Raw genomic sequence first — 20,724 nt, 5'->3', positions numbered from 1 at the left:
ATGATAATTTTAAAACTAATTATATCAGTCATAAATTACCTAGATCTAGAAATGACGATTTCCAGAGATAACTCATTTAAGAAAGATAGATAGTTTTAAAATTATACTTGAATATTTTTCAGGATATATAATAACATGGGCCCATACTGACTTAAATTTTAAATTCACAGATGCAGCACAATTTCTGACAGCAGATATAATGGTTTATCGTGCATAGTACGTCAAAATTATAGAGAGCACCAACATCCACCTTCACCACATTTACCTTTCTTTTAAGTATCTTTGAAGCCATTTACAAAGCATTTACAGGTATTGTTATTCAAGATTGCCATGTGAATCAAAGGTTTTATATTACCATTACCGGTTTATTAGTCTATTTCACAAAGACAGCTGTAATGTAGCAATGTGACGGTATGATTTCCAAAACAAAGCAGCAAATTATCAGCCAATACAATTTTACATTTAATATCATTTGAAAGGTAGTACTAAAAAAACTATGCACTTTAAACTATTTTATAACAAGCCAGAATTCATTATGAGAACCAGCGTTCAAAATATGAAATGCTCTGCAACATTGAAGGTGTATAACAATTACTCAATGCATAAAGCTCCAAGCTTATTGCATAAACCAAATCTTAAAAAGATTTATTTTCTCTCAAAAGCTAAACTAAACTGTAGCCAGCATTAAGATGAAGAGAGTTTAGCAGATTAATCATATGCTGTAACACTACATTAAATGTTTGTTCATTAGTTAACAGTAGTTAATGAATAGAGAAAGTAGTATGCAATCTGAAAACATTTACAACCAATAAAAAAGCCTACTTAGTATCCATACAAATAATAGAAGTCAATCATTTTGATAGTTCAAGTTCATATATTTTACAATTACTATCTCTGCAGTAGAAAAAAATATTTTCTTCAGTAAAATCGATTATGCATTAGTCAGTGGTTTAAAATATCTACTTCCCTGCCAGCAACTTGAAAGAGGGAACTCATTACCTCATTGGCCAGCTCGAAGAGAACAGGGGCAGCTGCATTGTTCATCACACCACTCAGGTACCTAGAGAAGACAAAGCCAGGTAACATAATAATGACAAGAAAAGGCTAGCTCAGACTTGTAAGTGTCCCCTGTGAGAAGGTCCTACAGGTCAGATGACATGCTGAACTTGCCTTCAGAATGCAGCTGCTGAGGGAAGCTTTGGAGCTACTTAGTTCAGACTGACACTAAATAACTCTCCAGGGTTAGCCACTTCACTCATCAGCAAAATTTATCTATCTCACTCTTGCTTCCTCCCTCCAAAGCAGCTGCTATGTTATAGGCATACTTTTTCCTGTAACAGATCTGGATATCTTTCCATATAATAGATTATTTCTGTATCATCCATCCCACAATATCATCACTCCCATAATCAGCTAAATGAAACCTTATTAGCTAACAGATAGATCATTCAGTCTACATTTTGAAAATAATTAACATTCATAAAAGCACAACAACTTTTGTTACAGGATAAAATTCTCTTCTTTAATAAAGGAATAATTACAACTGTTGGAGACAGAAACTGAATACTTATACATTGCCACAAATGAACATTTGCAGCATTCTACTCTCTGTCAGCCATCAGTAATACTTATTATTTAGAGATATAACTACGACAATGATGTGGAATATTAATACCATGACAGTAATAAAAAGACACTATTGGATTATTTTAGTTTCCTGGTTCAATTACTACTGTGGTACCCTTTAGTGAGATAGACAGGTTGTACCTTTGGTAGTAAGTTTCACAAGCCTCTGTTGTGTGATGTCTTGCATGTGTCCTTTTCATTCGTTTCTATGGCAATATCAACAAAACACATTAAAGCATTTACTACTCAAAATTATAATGGAAGACCATATATGCAATAAATTTGACATTCACAATGTGCAAAGTAGTTTATATTTTAGAAATGTGTTGTACATGTTAGTTTAATAATTTCAATAGCGTAGTACAAGTCAGCCCAAGTATATTTTTCACATTAAAAACAGTGTGATCTAATCACACATAAAAGAAGCTAGTGAGGTTTGTTCAGGGTCACAAAGGTCAAAGTGGGGGTTGGGAGTATCTACTTTCCCTCTTGAACTTGGTATTAATTTTTCCTCATTTCAATTCCAATCTTTTACTTGGTTCCTAGCTTTTCAATTCAATTGTCATTTTTTAAACCAAAAGAACGTTGCTTAAAAATACCTTATTTAAAAACTACAAAAAGTAATTCTACTGAGACATGCCACTTGACTGACACCTGTCATTTGATGATAAATGACTCCATTTTCTGCCTCCCTTGCCTTCTGCCACTCCAGCAATGGTCATTTATCATCATCTCTGTCAGCGATGGAAAGCAGCACTGACAGTGCAAGTCAGCAAACATTTAGCACATGGAACCATGCAACATGGGGAAATTATTATTGTCAGAATAATAATGGTTTAGCATAATTTATTACAGGTCCACCAAATAAGCAGAGGCTAGATGTTATTAGACAGATGGATGGGAAGGTTTGGCAGCCATCCACCGAGACTCAGGCGGTGCTTGATGTGGAGGGGAACATCCTCCAAACCAATCAGAAAGCTGGCAGTTCAATTACAAAGAAATAAAGGGACATTCATCATTCAATTAGGCACCTGTCAGCCTTCACAAAGGAGAAAACTTCTAACCTGGTACTCCAGGGAGAAGATGCTCAGCAGAGTGGACTGCGATTGACTGGAACAAATAAAAGAAGGACAAAGTTAATTACTGGAGTGTATTGCAAAGAAACAAAGAAAGGAGAGCTTCAAAGGTAGGCCCACTGCCCTGTAATCTAACAGAACATGAAAACAAGTGTGGAAAACTTGTTCCAGATGAACACCTCAGACAAAGGCTTCCTGCTGCTAGGTCAATGAAAGATTATGGGTAAAAGACAAAAGTTTGAAAACAACTGGGTTATTGTTTGGGTGGGTTTTCAGGTTTTAAAAGCCATGCCGCCATATCACTGGCATGTACTGAGTAAAAGGCAGCTCAGGACTAAAACAAAGCAAATTGTCATTAATAATTGATGGAGTTCAATGCCATTAGCAGTTGGTAACACACAGCTTGTTCATTGGTAACATATTGAAATTCATTTGGTAGCATGTGCTATTCTGAGTGAGAATCTCTCAGTAGCTGTCTTGTATTCAGTGCAGAAACTTCACTCTGTCAGATGTAGCATATGGGACCACTGCAACATTCCCATTGAAACTGATGTGCTTTGAAAATGGAAACTTTCACGGCAGGAAGCTGAGATTCCCTGGAGTCGGTCAATTCCACGGGCTGCCATAAGCTTCATTCATCTCTCGCTCCGCTCAATGTCTAACACCTGGCATTAAGGCAACCTGGAAAACATTCTCCTCAAATAGGTTTCTTTTTTAACTCTGAATTGTTAATATTTAAGATTTGAGGCAGATTTTTTTTTCTCTAATTGACGTAAGATGAAGCCAATAACAACGTAGAAACTTGAACACATCAAAATGTGGATGCAATGCTTCGCAGGGGGTAAATCGAAGTTCACACATTTGTCACAAAGGAGAACTGGAATATTTTGATTATCTTTGCAACTAAGTTACAGGAGTGTATTTCATGAAAAGGTAGTACAATTAAACACACAAAAGGTTAACTGCAAATAGGAAAAATGTCAAGCTAATCCATTGGCAAAAGGGTTGAAATGGATTCTGACCACTTCCCATAATAAGTTATTCACAGAAATTGTGTAAATAAAAACTGAAAGATTTTCTACATTTACAATAATTTCTGACCCTTACCCAATAATCCAAGAATGAATTTTAGTAAATACCATTAGTACTGTTTAATTTTGCAGATCCATATATAGATTTAAAAACTGCTGACAGCAATTCCTACTCTTCATTGATCATTAATGTCTATGTGTCCTTGATGTAACGGTTAAAAACATATTACAATCTTCTCAAATATGCTACATACCCTGCAAAGACAATTAACAGGAAAGAATGCATAAACTCTACTAATGATTGTTTGAGACGGTAAAAACATCCACCAGTAACAGTTTGGCAACAAACAGGCAAGTTTTCTACAAGGAAGACTTTTAAAGATGATTGCTTAATCCCTAGTAGGTATGTCACAGAAGTACCAAAGAATACTAATACTCTGAACTTGAAAGGTTTCTATGGCTGTTCATTTCTGTGAAATCAAAGTAGTATCCAACTGTATTGGCTGATACAGCAGACATGTGCCATCACTAAGGCACATCACTTCAATCAAATTACCTTTATACTGGCATAGCCACTACAGATTGATCAACAATTCACAGGAACACTTCAATGCATAAGCAGACAGTTTATACGAACAGAAGTAATTCAATTGACTAATAGCAGAAGGACTCCATAGTGGGTCTTAGAAATTAACTCCTTTGCTACTGAAGACAGCATTTGGTGTTCTTCTTATTAGTCCCTGGTGCTAGGAAGGCACCAGATGGCAACTGTGCAGAGAAGATGGGTGTGGTAACAAATGAAATTGCAATGGCGCTACATCTAGACTAAATTAATTAATGTAACTAATACTTGAATATTTCATCATACTATTTTATCAAGTGCCTCAGAATACTGTACTGTAAATATTTCACATTGATGTATTTACATTGCACTTAAAGTTTGACTGACATCATATAAAAAGGGCAATACTTGAAGATGTACTCAACAATTCATATTGGTATTAAAAAACAGGAGTTCATAATGATAGGTTACAACAACAGGAGAAATGTTTATTATGTTGCTTTCTTTTGTTTGTAGAAGTCCATCCTGATGATAGGTACCCAGGATTAAAGCAAGATCCGATGTTGATCTGCTATCAATAGAATTAGAAGAATTTTGAGATCTTAATTAGCTATTGATTAACTACCTATGCAAATTGGAAAAAAATCTTGAAGATTTCCATGGTATGTACACTGATCAAATCTAAGCTTATTCAGGGTAAAAATGAACAAAGCATTAGTCACTCACCTGAGTTTTGTGGGAGTGGGAAAGGAGTTTATTTCCATTCTTTGTTACTTATGGTTGCACTTGTTCTTTATTAATAATCTTATTTCAAAATAAAACATATATTAAGTCATTACTTTTCAAATAATTCCCTGTGGATTAATTTTATTTTGAATAAGCAAAATTTCTAGAGCTTAGTCCTCTGACAATGTTTTGAAATAAAAGTTTGAAGATTACAAAAAACTTTAATTAAATTTGATGATTACCTTCAACAGTGCTGAGAATCAAAGATAAATGCTGATAGAGTACTTTACAAAGTATTACGGGGTGTAAACCTGAAGAAAATTTCTAAACACTAAGATTTTACTGCAATTACTTAATGGCAATTTCCCTATGATGCAATCAATGGAAAATTAGCAGTTACATAATAACATAACTGCTTTATTGTATACAGTTACAATATTTAGAACAATGCATTAGAGTTAGCTAAGATTTTCAAAAATAATTTTAAAAATGCTTTTCTACAGTCAACTCTTTTTAAACAAACTTCCTGACAAGGCCATTGCTCCAAATAATAATATTTAAAATGAAGAAGTTAAAACAATACAATAAGATTCTTTGCTTCTCCTCCTCAGCCAAAAGTTAACTGAGTCAACGTCATGAGATAGCGGCAACTGCAGATGCTAGAGTCACAGGTAACACATTGTGGAGCTGGAGGAACACAGCAGGCTAGGCAGCATCAGAGAAACAGGAAAGCTGACATTTCAGGTTGGGACCCTTCCTCAGAAATTTCTGCCCAACCTGCTGTGTTCCTCCAGCTCCACACTTTGTTATGTCTGAGTTAATGTTAAAGTGTTCATCCATTTAGAACAAAACAAATGCCAAATCTCCAATGCTCTTCCCCACCACCCCCTCACCCCCATTTCATTTCCAAAGATTTCAACAGTGTAACACAGTTAAAGCTTTCGCTGATTCAAATTCAAAGTTGCATCTATGTATACAATATGAGGCGGCACGGAGATTTAGTGGTTAGCACTGCTGCCTGACAGGGCCAGGGACCCGGGTTCAATTTCTTGCCTTGAGTAACTGACTGTGTAGAGTTTGCACATTCTCCCCGTTTCTATATGGGCTCCCTTTGGGTGCTCCGATTTCCTCCCACAGTCCAAAGATATGCAGGTTAGATGGATTGGCCATGCTAAATTGCCCTTAGTGTCCAGGGATATGTAGGCTAGGTGGATCAGGAGGTGCAGGGATAGAGTGGAATGCTCTTCGGAGGGTCAATGTGGACCTGTTGGGCCGAAGAGCTTGTTTATATACTGTAGGGATTCTATGGGGTTCTATGATTATACACCTTCAAGCGAAAATATAACTTGTTCTCAGAAATTGCTTTTGATTGATGCCCAACTGACTGTGGTTGTTTCAAGAACATAATATAGATAGGTGTCCAACACTGCAATTTGGAACAACTGACAACCCAAGATAAATTCTGGCTTAGCCCTGTGGACAATGCCAATATGTGATAATGCAACCTCTACTTAAAATGATCAAAGTGTTTTTATACCCTGAAAATTGAAGGTATTTTTAAATTGCAGTTTGGTACCTTTGGACAATCCAGTGTCAAATATGGCCAACCTAAAGACTTGCATTTCTATAAAGTACCTCGTGAATTTACATGCCCCAATTTTACAGCCAATTAACTATATTTTTAATGGCATCATTGTTGTAATGTAGGAAGTGCATTTGTCAATACGGTGTTCATCAAAGCCACACAAACAACAACGAGGTAAAAAACTAGAAGACTTATTTTAATGATATTGGTTGAAGGCTAAATTTTGGCCAGAACACCAGGGGCAACTCCTTGCTTTCCTTCAAGCTAATGCCATTGAATCATTAACGTCCACCCAACAGGACAGAAAGGGCCACAGTTTAATGATTCATCTGACAGTACTGCACAGGAGTGTCAGTCTAGATTATGTGCTCAAATCTCTGGAGTGGGATTTGAAACAATAACCTTCTGACTCAAAGGCAGGACTGCTACCCACTGAACCGTTACTGACTCAAAAAATGCCAGAGTACACTTTGGATATGCTGGTCATTTTTAAAAATATACTGGAATTGATTTAAGTGTTGAATTTGAAGGCAGTAATTGTAAAAAGTATTAATTAACTGTCCCCTAAGGGACTAAGTGCCACAGTGGTCAAGACACTGACCTTTCATCTAAATTGGGATGAAAAGCGCGTTAAGCTACTGCCTAGAAAGGTCCTGCAGGAAAGAGTTTCAACAATTTGAACCTGGTTGCAGCAACAAAAAGACTTGGTTAAAACTTGCTTAAATTGGTTAACTTAGTCAGTGGCCATTTTATGGGTAACAAAAATAAACTTATTAGTTCAGTAGCAAGACACCTCATTGAATACAGTAGGACAAAAGAATTGAAAACACATTTAAAGGTCCCATGTAAAATGAGCATCAGAAACTCAATTATTTATCTAAATATAACATTCCCAAACTAGGAATGCATAGAACAGTTACAGACAAGGCATCAGAAAGTTGCTCTTGCATGTTCCTCAAATTGGCACATGGAAACGGTGACTGCTAATTTCAAATTTTGAACTTTGAAACCTAATTTGTTTGTTTCTCCATCTGCTTTAAACTGAACTCTGCTCAAATAAAGGCACACTGTAACATTCATAAGGTCTATTTTTAATGCAGAGCAGGACTGGGAAAATCTCCTGGAAAGAACCAAAAGAAGTGATTGCCTGATTATTATCACTATAAGTCATGTTCCACAGTTCTATAGCCCAAAAGCTTCATATAAATAATTATGCTTCCCTCAATAGAAGATAAAGCCAGTACTGATCACAATACATTTAAGATCAAACGGGAGGGGTTAGAAAAAAGTTATAAATTAGAATGTGCTTCTAGATTAGGGTGGAAGTTAGGAAGATGCCAATTGAGGTGGCAAAACAAACTGTCACAGAACTACAGATCAAGATTGTGGACTTCTAAAACAGAAGACTGCTAAGGCACAGAATAATGTTGGAATGTTATTAATCAAGATGATCAAAACTAACCTAAAACTGAAGATGAGGTCAATAAATAATTAAAAAACAACAAGACAGTAAGTAGTAAGGGAAGGATCAGGAAAATGAACAGGGAGTGCATTGAAACCACATGAAAATAAACAATAAATTGTTCACAAGTTTATCAGTTGAAAGAAAAGTAGGTCCTCAGAGGGTTGTCTTCGAACTATTCTCAGCAGAACTAGGTTGGGAATGCTATGTGTACACAAAGAGTTGAGGTTCTGAAATTCAGTTTACAAAAGGATATTTTAAGTGGGCTCTCAACCCATTCGTCCTACTATATCCAACAAAATACCTCAGACCCAAATGAAATACGCTATTTCCACTGCAGAATAATTGTCATACATCAGCAGATGACAAGGCATTTATAACTGATTAAACATAATTTTTCTACTGAAACAATAGATATCAGAAATCTTGAAGCATTTGTATTGAATAAGACTGAGTTCTTTTTAGTTAAGTTAAAAGTTAAAGCACTGGGTAATGAGAAGATAAATCCAATGATCCTGCTGGAGATGCAGGAAGAAATTATTATGGTCCTAGAAATTATATTCTGGGTTGTGATGGAACAGCACCACCTGCAAGTTCCACTCCACAAAACAGACTATCCTGACATGGAACTATTATGCCATTTCTTCACAATTGCTTAAACCAAAATCCTGAAACTCCCTTCCTAACATCACTGTGAGTGTACCTACACCAGAGGTGGTACAGGGTTGCATCTAAGACCAACTTCCCAAGGACAATTTGGGATAGTTAATAAGGCTGGCTTTGGTAGTGATGCTCAAATCACATGAAAATACACAGAAAAATTATTTTCAACTGTGAATATCAAGGCATTTTACATGAATCAATGTGTAATATCCAAAATTAATATGCAATTTCTCCCACTATGCCATGCATTTTTAACAGCTAGTAAAAAATATTTTCTATTTTGATAACATTCTGTTTTTTTAAAAATGTTTTTATCAAGTAAACTTAAAAGCATAGAATATAGCAGCAGGATTAGGCCATTCAACCCTTTGAGCTTGCTCTATCTTTCACTATGATCGTGGCTGATCAGTACCCTGTCCCGTTTGCTTACCATATTCTTCTACCCCTTTAATGTATCAAAAATATTTACATCTTTCTTGAAAATCTTCAATATTCAGGCCTCGGCAGTTTCCTGTGGCAGAGAATTCCATAGGCTCACCACTCTTTGGTTGATGTAGTTTCACTTCATGTCTGTCCCAAAAGAAGTGCCTGTTATTCTTAGACTTGACTCCTGGTTCTGGCCTACCCTGTCACTGTGAACATCCTTCCTGAATCTACCCTGTCTGATCATGTGAGGATTTTATAGGGTTCTATTACATCTCCCTTCATTCTTCTGAATTCTAGTGAATAGAGTCCGAACTGATCCAGTTTCGTTCTGAATGTCCTACCATTCCAGGAGTCAGTTTGATAAACCTTCTTTGCACTCCCTTAGTAGCTAGAACATCCTTCCTTCGATAAGTTGACCAAAACTGCCAACAATACTCCAAATGTTATCTTACTTATGCCCTGTACAGTTTGAAGTATGATATTTCTGTACTCAAAACCTGTCGCTATGAAGGTCAATATTTGTCTCAGTATCAGAAATAGAGATTTGTAGAGGTATACTGGTGCCAAAGCAATTTGTTTTATTCAAGAATCTATTTATTCCAACTCTGTGTAGCCTATTCAAAAATTAAATATTTAATAAATTAAAACCTCTGGATGTCGGATGAATCATAATTCATGACTATCTAATGTAAAAACTGCATACCAGTCATTTATTTTCACTTTGCTTTTTTGGAATTCGGAACACTATCCTACATTGTTTCTAAATTTACAGACATTTCATCCCAAATATTGCTAATCACTCATGAGTCGGAAATTATGGTGAGCTTTAATGAAAAGATGAGCAGTTCAGGTCCAAATAAATCATGAATTGTTATGGCCAGATGAAGAGAGGTGAATTAGTTCCCCTCTTTATAAGCCTCATGGTTAGTTTTTCAGCATGCAGCTACATTATAGTTCAATTAAAATGCAGTTCACAAATTCAGAAAAGTAGGAACCAATTACAAGATTTCCTTGAATGAAAGTCAGAGGAATTTTACAAGATAATTCAAGAATTATCAATAACTCAGAAAAATAATAAAGCGCAATAGCAAACACACATAGATACACAAAGTTTAAAAAGGAGACTAAGTCGCCATAAACCTACCAGATCATATGGCTGTTCTCTCATTAAAGAGATGACTGGTTGCGATTTAACCTGAGGGTTATCTTGTCTCAGACATGAGCAGAGCTTGAGAAGGAGAGTTCTTTATGGTAACCTCAGCTGGTGCAGGAAATGAACCCACACTATTTGCATCATTCCGCATTGAGAACCAGCTGTTCAGCCAACAGGGCTAACAGACTCCCAAAGTGTCTAGCATAAAAAGATCAAAAATATACAGTTCAAAAAGTCTTTAGTCCTTGAGGTGTTAGTTTAAACTTGAGACCACGGTTGTTAATTGGTGATTTACAATTCCTACGATATTGAAATTTGTAGATATTTTCAAGTCCTTGGTGAACAGATGTTTCTATTTACTTTTCACCTAGCATGTCTTCTGAGAGAAAAGCAGGGAGATAGCAAGCTGTTTAAATCCACCATTCTCCTTTATGCTTTGCCAAAAAGCAGTTGCCTGAAATACAGTTCCTTTGTGTATGCCAATGTCTGGCTTCATTGTTTCTTTTCCCACAGATGAATAATTTATAGCTACTTCCATTCCAATATGTGAAACTTCCAGGAAGGAAACCCAAATCTGAGAGACTGGTTTCACTTCAATGACATGTCAATTTCAATTCAAGCTGGGTCTTATTTGTAGATTCACAAACTGGCTTAACCTGCGGTCAGATGATCACTATGGCCATCATAAGTCTGTGTTTTCTTTCTCCCCTTTTTAAAACCGATTCTAGTCTTTAAAGGTCTCAAGTATTAAAAGACAAATGATGAAAGTTGAAAATTGAGCCCATTTTCAGTATAATAATTCTCTTCCACTTCATGAGTTCTCTGAATTCCATTTCTTTAGTACATCCTTGTTAACAAAGCCAAGATCAGAAATCCAATTCATTGAGAAATCAACAATCAGAACCTGGTTATCCAATTTGTCCACCATAATCCAGGAATTGCCTTCTACTAATCAACATTTCCCTTACTGATACATTTATAGAATTAAGTAGTATTTCCTTGGCCTACCATACTGACATTGTAATACAGCAGGTACATACGTGATTTTGTAAATATATTTATCTAGTGATTTGATCAAATTCAGCTGCTGGGGGTTAATTTGAGGAACAAAAAGACATTCTAAGTGATCAGTAATAGTCAAGAAATAATGGGTTAAGCTACAATTAAATGTAGAACAAAAGGACAATTTAGTCAAACTTAAATATAGAAAGAAACTCAAAACACTCAGTTGGGAAGCATTTACAGAACCATTCATTGGCTATCTTCCATCACTCAGTATGTCATTGCATGGTGTTTTTGGGACTAATGTGCTAAAATCTTGACCAACGCTGATTTAATCTGTGGCTCATGTAAGGAAGCTCAATGACCTGAGCCGAGACAATGATGTTGAGTGGGAGAACTGCCAACACTTTCCCTCAACTTAATAAAAACGAAAAGACCTGTGGATGCTGTAAATAAGGAACAAAAATAGAAGTTGCTGGAAAGGCCCAGCAGGTTTGGCAGCATCTGTGAAGAAAAAAATCAGAGTTATTGTTTCTAGTCCAGTTCTCAGGAAGGGTCACTGGACCCGAAATGTTAACAATGATATTTTCTTCACAGGTGCTGCCAGAGCTGCTGACCTTTTTCAGCAATTTCGGTTTTTGTTCCCCCCACTTAACTCTGTTGGAAACCAAGTACATCTGGGAGAAGAGAGACATGATAGGAATACAATATCACATTACCATCTAAGTTCACACAAAAAAAGGTCATTCACTGATTTACCAAGATGCCTATGGTAGAATATGGTATTATTTACTATTATTATTATTTACTACAGGACAAGAATTGTGAAAAGGGGAATAAACTAGGAAGTTAGTTTTATTTTCTAATGGTTACTGATTCGGCATAAAACCTGCAGTTCTTCTGAAACCCTAAAATGTACAAAACAGAACTTTTAAAAACTGGCAAACTTTATGTTCTACAAAATGCAATCCATAAAGAACTTAGTCCATCACTGAATGGATTTTGTATGTCTATTCATGGTTTAATTTAGCCCATTATTTACATAAACAATATAGAAGTGCAGACTTCACACAAATCAACTTTTGTATTGCCGGGAAGTGGTTTGTCTACATTACAGAGCAAAACGCATAGTAGAAAAAGAAATCTTGGATTCACTATCCTTAACAAATAAGTTGCAACCAAATAGGCTGCAGCTAGACAATACCCTACACATTTTATAAGTAAAAAAGGCCAAATCCCGTCTTCATTTCTCAACAGATACAACTTAAGAAGTCACGGAAATCGAATAGCACAATGAGTTGGATACCAGGCTCCCTCCTCTGGGACTAGGTTCAGATCTAACTTTGAGTGAAAATGATGAAAATTTATTGTCTATTTCATTGCATGCAATTAATTTAGGTAGTCTCATTCCAGTTTTCTTTGTGGGCAGGAGCAGATGGCATAACATTGTATCCAAAGTGGTAATGCTATTGAGACAAGCGTAAGGAAAGCTGATGTGGAACATGAGGAAAATTTGACAATTGTGTCTTGCCTTATAGAGACTAGGTCTAAAGTACAACACTGGATCTTCAGTCTACATCCAAGCATGCTACACATGTGGAAATGCTGAGTGACTGAAATTGATGTCAATAACACCCCCCCAATTTGATGAGCACAACAGTCCTTTCAAGAAAAATGAATGAATACATTTTTATTTCCAGTGTTCCCTTTCACTCCGAAGCTCAGCATCAGGAGCATCAAGACAAAAATTTAAACAGCTAAGAGTGCAACATTATTGACAACAGTCCAACAATAGCCCTTCGCTGAAACAAACTTCAAATTGTTCACAAAGGTGTTCACCAAACAAACTATTCTAAAAGGGCTTTTTAAATCTTGCTGTGGCAGAAAGGGAAATGTACGGTAATGTCACTGGGTTTAGAACACATCATTAATGTTCTGGGAATGTAGGTTCAAATTCCACTAAGGCAGGCTGGTGAAATTTGAATTCGATAAAATCTGGAAATAAAAGGCAGCTTAGTTATGACCAAGTAACCACTGTCGTCTGTCTTAAAAATCTGGTTCACTAATGTCCTTTAGGGAAACAAATCTGTTATCTTTACCTGGTCTGGCTAACATGTAACCCAGACCCACATAAATGTGGTCAACTCTTAATTGCCATTCGTAATAGTCTAGCAAGCCACGCAGTTGTAACAAACTATCCCAAATTCTCAGGAAAATACATGAAGTGGAGCACTACACATTGCCCTCGGCAGCAGAAACGACAATGACAAACAGTCCTACAAAGTGCTCCTTTCCAACTTCTGAGGTTTGCACCAAAATTGGGAGAACTGTCCTACAGGCTAGTCAAGAGCAACCTGACACAGTCTTGTTTAGAGAATCATATCTTATAAATAATGACCCAGGCTAGAGTGGACATTGGACCACTGAAAAATTAGCAGAATCATAGAATCCCAAGAGTGCGATCGAGAACACAAAAATAGCAGAGGAAGTGAACAGGTATTTTGCATCACCCTTCATGGTAGAAGACGCCAGCAACATACCTGAACTACAAGAGAGTCAGGGAGCAAAGATGAGTGTAGTGGCCATCACTAATGAGAAAGAAGAAGGAGAAAGGAGCGCTGGAGAAGAAGAAGCTGAGAAGTCTGGAGGTAGATAAATCACCTGGGCGAGATGGGCTATGTCTCAGAGTTCTCAAGTGCATAGCTGAGGAGATTGCAGAGGCATTGGTGGTGATCTTTCAGGAATCAAAGGAGTCAGGGAGGGACCTAGGAGGACTGGAAAATGGCTAATGTCACAGCCCTATATAAGGAGTGAGAGAGGCAGATAGCAGAAAGTTATAGGCCAGTTAGCTTAACCTCAGTCGTTAAGATTTTAGAGTCCATTACTGAGGATGAGATTGTGGAGTGCTTAGAAGTGCATGGAACAGGGCTGAGTCAGCACAGCGTCGTCAAAGGGAGGTCATGCTTGACTAATCTGACAGAATTCTTTGGAGAGGTAATGAGCAAGTCAGACAAAGAACAACCAGTGGTCGAGATCTATTTAGATTTGCAGAAAGCATTTGACAATGTGCCACACGGGATTCTGCTAAATAAGATAACGTCCATGATTTCAGGAACATGGAGATGGACAAAGGATTTTGCCGACTGGTAGAAGGCAGATTGTGGGAATAAAAAGGTCTTTTTCCAGGATGGCAGCCAGTGAAGGCTGGAGTTGGGACCGCAATCATTCACATCATACATTAATGATCTGAATGCAGGAATTGAGGGCACTGTTGCTAGCTTTGCAGATGACACAAAGATTGAGGAAGCAGGGAGGCTGCAGATAGACTTGGACAGACTAGCATTGTAGGCAACAAAGTGGCAGACAGAATACAACATAGGAACGTGAGAATATGCATTTTGGTGGGAAGAGGAGGCATAGACAATTTTCTAACTGGGGAAATGCGTCAGAAATCTGAAGCACAAAGTGACTTAGGTGTCCTGGTTCAGTTCTCTTAAGGTTAACATGGCACCTTCAGTTCGTAGTTAGGATGGCAAAGGTAATGTTAGCATTTGTTTCAAGAGAGCAACTAGACTGGATGGGATAAGTGGTAAGGGAACCAGTAACCATCTCACAGTTCCAATGGAGAAAAATTCTTGATTTCACATTAATGATATCCTCAATTACTCTACTATGTTGCATGGTACTGCTACTCTGCTAAGTGGGACAGACTTTGAAAAAATCAAGCAACCCAAAACTGGGCATTCAAGAGACGCTGTGAACCATCAGCAGAACTGTATTGAACCACAGCCTGTAAACTCATGATCCGTTATATTTCCCACTTTTCCATCAAACCGACAGATTATTTCTGAATAATGAAGAGTGAAGGAGGGCATACTATGAGCAGTGCAATACACCCCTAAAAATTTGAATGCCAATCCTGTGAAGCTACCATACAGAACAACCTAACAAATAGCAAACTGAAAAGCAGCAGCATGCAGCAGGCAAGCCCAAACATTCCCCCAAACACCCTGTCACATGAAGTCATGATTTTATTTTTAATTCATTCATGCAAAGTGGACATTGCTGGCTAGCCAACATTTATTGCTTGACCCTAGCTGCCCTTGAAAAAGTGGTGGCGAGCAGCCTCTTTGCACTGCTGTGGTCCATGTCCTGTAGGGAGACTGACAATGCCCTTAAAGAGAGAATTCCAAGATTCTGACACAGTGATATATTTCCAAGTCAGCACAGCGAGTGGTTCATAAGGGGGCTGGTAGGTAGCAGTGTTCCCATGTACCTGTTCACTTGTCCTTCCAGATGTGGGTTTGGAAGGTACTGTCTCTGGATTTCTGGTGTATTTCTACAGTACATCTTCTACATATTACACACTATGACTTCACAAGTATTGCATACTCAACCATGGGGGGATGCCCATCACCTCAGTGCAATAAAACAAGAAGCGCCAGAGATGATGAGTAGATGATCCTTCTCAGCCTCCTCCAGAGGTACCAGTTTTTAACCAGATTCACTCCAAATAATATTAAGAAACAGATGAACACCCTGTTTGCTGCAAAGGCCCCAATAACATTTCAGCAACAGTACTGAAGACTTGTACTCCATTACCTGTGCCCTGGCTACTCCCATACAGCTACAGTATCAGTATTTAATCAACAAGGTGCAATTTTACTCAGGTATATTGTCTGCATGAAAAACAGGATGGATGAAAATTACTGCCCTGTTAGTGTGAAGTGATGAAAGGGATCAACAGTGCTAACAAGTGACACTTTCAAAGGAATACTCTTCTCATGGAAGCTCAATTTCTGACAGGGTCGCTCAGCTCCTCACTGCATTACATTCTTGATACAAACACAGAGAAAAGAGCTGAACTGGAATAGTGAGAATGACTACCCTTGACATCAAGGCAACATCTGATAGAGTATGACATCTATGAGCCAAACAAAACTGGAATCAACGGAAATTAGGGTGAAAGCTTTCTGCTGGTTGGCGTCATACCTAACACAAATGAAGGTGACTGTATTTGTTGGCAATTAGTCATTTCATTCCCAGAACATCTCTCTGAGTTATTCAGAGTAGAATCCTCAGAATAACCATCTTCAGCTGTTCCATCAATGCCCTTCCCTCCATCACGAGGTCAAAAGTGGGATGTTCACTGATGGTTGCAATGTTTAGCACCAAAGTCAACACCATCAACATTGAAGCAGTAGTGTCCACGTACATCAAGGCAACATTCAGACAAGGCTGACAATATTCACACTACAAAAGTGCCAGGCAACAAACATTTCCACAAGACAGAATCTAACAACTGTTCCTTCATTTTCAATAGCATTGATGAATTCCCCAGTTTCAACATCATTAGACATTTCCATTGATCAGGAACTGAACTAGACTAGCTACATATATATTATATATTTATGGCTATAAGAGCAAATAAGAGGCTGGGAGCTGAGGGTGGTTAATCTGTGGAACTCTGTTGCTGCAGCTGTGGAAGCCAAATCATTGCAAGTACTCCAGACAGAAATAGATGCGTTCTTGATTGGTCAGTGGATCAAGGGTTATGGGGAGAAGGCAGGGCAATTGGCTTGAGAAACATATCAGCCATGATTGAAAAGTGGGACAGACTCAATGGGCCAAATGGCATAATTCTGCTCCAATAAATTATAATCTTAACTCTGTAATGAGTAACTCACCTCCTGGTGTGCAGCCCTGAATGAGCACAGCTCCAGTAACGCTCAAGAATGTCACTACCCAGGACTAAGCAGCCTACAATACTAGCACTCCTTCCACCCTCTTAAATATTCTCCCGCTTCACTTCCAAAAGTAACAGCAGTGTGCATCATTCAAGATGCACTGCAGATATTCACCAAGGCTCCTTAGCTAGCAGCATTCAAGTCCATGACCTCTATCATCTAGAAACAGAGGCCAAACTAAAAAAGTTAAGGGTGTACACAGGAACACCGGGATGAGTAATTACCACTTCGAAACTATTCCATAGGTGGATTGTGAGCCAATGACATTTTTGATAGTCATATTAAAATTAGCATGAGATATTTGGAATAAGTATTGCTGAATTCAGTCTAGAGACTTGTGCCAGACAGAAAATTAGAACTAGATACTAGGTTTTGGATTAGGCAAAATAAGCTTTACCCATAAAGCTTTGGTCACTTAAGACTTGAAATCATCTCATTAGTCAAGCCAAACAACTGTTTTAAGGTTACATAAGGTACAAAGGTATCATCACAAAATAAGACTCACTATGAGGCAGAAACATCACCATGGCAACTCACTTGATATCAATCTACAGGTGAAAGTTGCTTCCACACCAAAATGCAGTAAGTAGACAAGGTGAAGAGAGCACATTACAGGGTCACAAAGTGCATCTGATCTGGCCCAACAGACATGGAAGGAAAAACAATGGCAGATGTGCTCAGCTCTGAGAGAACAAAACTTTAGAATCATGGTGAAGAAAAAAAAATTACTTTGACACAATGTGAACTGCAAACAAATACTCAAATTGCTGCAAATAGTTCCAAGAATGCAAGTGATGTTGAACTGCTACAACTACAACTTCAAATCATTTGTATTAAAAATTAAATTAACTCTAGTTACGAGAGCTACAACATAAACTGTTGAATACACTCTCAGGGATTCAAAGATTTTAAAGTTTATTTCAAGTTTCTCTTTAATATGACCTTTGGAAGGCCAATGAAATATAAACAATGCAGAAGACCCAAAAAATGCAAAAGGTGCACAGCTTTCCACAAGTATGCATGTCACCTAGAAACTTACATCAGCTGAAATAAAAATTCAACAAGACCTTCCCTTGTAATTTGACAAGTGAACATTGTTATTTCACAACTTGCTAAAACATGAATACAAATTTAGCACCATTGTTGAAAGTTCTTTCCTAGGTTCAAAAGTTAAAAATTGATTAGTCATCTATAACTGGGGTGGCAATATTATTCTGCTGATCATTCAGTACTTTGGAAATTCGATTTCCTTTTACTACTACCTATGCATTGGTGATCAAGTGGAGACACTGGCGGTCATCTTCCGGGATTCTACAGACTCTGGAACAATCCCTGCAGTTTGGACGGTGGCTAACGTCACTCCAATATTCAAAAAGGGAGGCAGACAGAAAGCAGTAAATTATAAACTGGTGAACCTAACATTGGTAGTGGGGAAAATTCTCAAATCAATTGTCAAGGAGTTTATAGCTGAGCATGTAGAAAGCACAGGCAGAATCAGACAGTCAGCATGAAGTTATGAAGGGGAAATCATGCTTGACAAATCTGTTGGAATTTTATGAAGATGTAACCAGTACAGTTGACAAGGGAGAGCTAGTTGATGTAGTATATTTGGACTTCCAGAAAGCATTTGACAGAATTCCACTAAAGAGATTAATGTGCAAGATTAAAACACATGGGATTGGGGGAAGTGTACTGAGATGGGCAGGAAACGAGCAGGGAGAGAGGAAACAAAGAGTAAGAATGAACGCTTCCTTTTCAAACTGGCAGGCAATAACTAGTGGGGTGCCACAGGGATCAATTCTGGGACCGCAGTTATACACAGTATATATTAATGGTTTGTATGAGGGAGAAAAATGTAACATCTCCAGGTTTGTAGATGTTACCAAGTTGGATGAGAGGGTGAACTATGATGAGGATACAGAGATAGTTCAGAATGTTCTCGACAGGTTGGGCAAGTGGATAAATCAATGGCAGATATAGTATAATTTGGATAATTGTGAGGTTATTCACTTTGGAAGCAAAAATAAGAAGGCAGATTTCTATTTGAATGGTTATAAATTGGAAGAGGGGAGTGTGCAGCAGGACCTGGGTGTCCTTATGCACCAGTCACTGAAGGTAAGCATGCAGGTGCAGCAGGCGGTAAAGAAGCAAATGGTATGTTGGCCATCATTTCAAGAGGTTTTCAGTACAGGAACAAGGCTGTGTTATTGCAGTTAGACAGGATTTTGGTGAAACCACACCTGGAATATTGTGTCCTCCTTATCATTCACAGGATGAGGGCAACACTAGCTAGGCAGCATTTATTGCCCATCCCCAATTGCCCAGAGGGCAGTTAAGAGTCAACCACATTGCCGTAGGTCTGGAGTCACATGTAAGCCAGACCATGTAAGGGTGGCAGTCTCCTTCCCTAAAGGACATTAGTGAACCAAAAGGGTTTTTCTGACAATCAACAATGGATTCACAGTCATCATTAGATTGTTAATTCCAGATATTTATTAGATTCAAATTCCACCATCTGTCATGATGGGATTCGAACCCAAGTCCCCACCCAGAACATTATCTGGGTCTCTGGATTAACAGTCCAGTGATAATACCGCTAGGCCATTGTAATTTTGGGATATTTTTCTGAGGAAGGATGCTCTTGCTCTCGAGGGAGTGCAGCGAAAGTTTTACCAGGCTGATTCTGGGATGGCAGGTCTGACGTATGAGCAGGGAATGACTAGGTTCGGATTTTTTTTCTCTAGAATTCAGATGAATGAGGGGGATTTTCATAGAGACATAAAATTCCCACAGCACTAGTCAGGGTAGATGCAGGGAGGATATTCCCAATGGTGAGTGTGTCCAGAACCAAGGATAACAGTGAGAGGATTCCAGTGGGCGATTTAGGACAAAATGAGGTAACATTTCTTCACTCAGAGTGGTGAGCCTGTAGAATTCATTAGCACAGGAAGTAGTTGATGCCAAAACATTAGGATGTATTCAAGAGGCAACTCGATATAGCACTTGGGGCAAATGGGGTCAATGGTTATGGGGACAAAGCAGGATTAGGCTACTGAGATTGATGATCAGCCATGGTTGTGAAGAATGGTAGAGCGGGTTCAAAGGGCTGAACAGTCTTCTCCTGCTCCTATCTTCTATGTTCCCATGCACCCTTTATGTTTCAACACAGAACACATCTGTTTGACGAACATTACCATCCCTGCATATGTCCTGTCCTATAAGACAGACACAACATAGGTAGCAGCACACTGGTGTACAGTTGAAAATAAATTATCCTAGGAGTCCCGAGCATTGGCTCCAGACCCAGAAACTACAATGGTTTCGGGTTAAACACGGGCAAGGAAATCGATTGCTGATTACCACATACTGTCCTCCCTTGGTTCTACTCCTCTACATTTGCTACATGGTAGCAAAGGTGCAAAGTGTATTCTACTTGGGTCATTTCATATCTACCACCAACAGTGGCTTTGCAGTAGCACTACTGATCAAGCCAGTCATTTCTTAAAGGACATAGTTGCCAGTCTGGGTCTGGGCAGGTAGTGAGGGAGCCAATAAGAGGGAAAATTTTACTTGACTTCATCTTTATCAATTTGCCAGTTGTAGTTGCATATGTCCATGAGTATCAGTAAGAATAACCACACACAGTTCTTGTGGAGATGAAGTCC

At 38.1% G+C, this 20,724-nt stretch overlaps 1 protein-coding gene across 3 annotated transcripts in view; it reads right to left on the bottom strand.

Moving 5' to 3' along the window:
• cdin1 (CDAN1 interacting nuclease 1) overlaps positions 1–20,724 on the bottom strand; it is a 149,371-nt gene that overhangs the window by 106,501 nt on the left and 22,146 nt on the right. The window contains exons 1-4 of one of the 3 annotated variants that reach the window (XM_059649209.1): positions 10,302–10,446; positions 2,691–2,736; positions 1,768–1,832; positions 1,000–1,060 (exon numbers count right to left, since the gene is read on the bottom strand). In XM_059649209.1, the coding sequence (XP_059505192.1) occupies positions 1,000–1,060; positions 1,768–1,832; positions 2,691–2,736; positions 10,302–10,309 (180 nt within the window). In that variant the 5' untranslated portion in view covers positions 10,310–10,446. Of the gene's footprint in view, positions 1–999; positions 1,061–1,767; positions 1,833–2,690; positions 2,737–10,301; positions 10,447–20,724 lie in introns of those variants that run through there. The other 2 variants (XM_048537501.2, XM_048537502.1) reach the window with 2 other exon arrangements.

Source organism: Stegostoma tigrinum, chromosome 10 (assembly GCF_030684315.1).
Source record: "Stegostoma tigrinum isolate sSteTig4 chromosome 10, sSteTig4.hap1, whole genome shotgun sequence".
NCBI classification, from domain to species: Eukaryota; Metazoa; Chordata; class Chondrichthyes; order Orectolobiformes; family Stegostomatidae; genus Stegostoma; species Stegostoma tigrinum.
The sequence above is the reverse complement of the archived record's forward strand: the minus strand, read 5'-3'. Positions and strand labels throughout refer to the sequence as shown.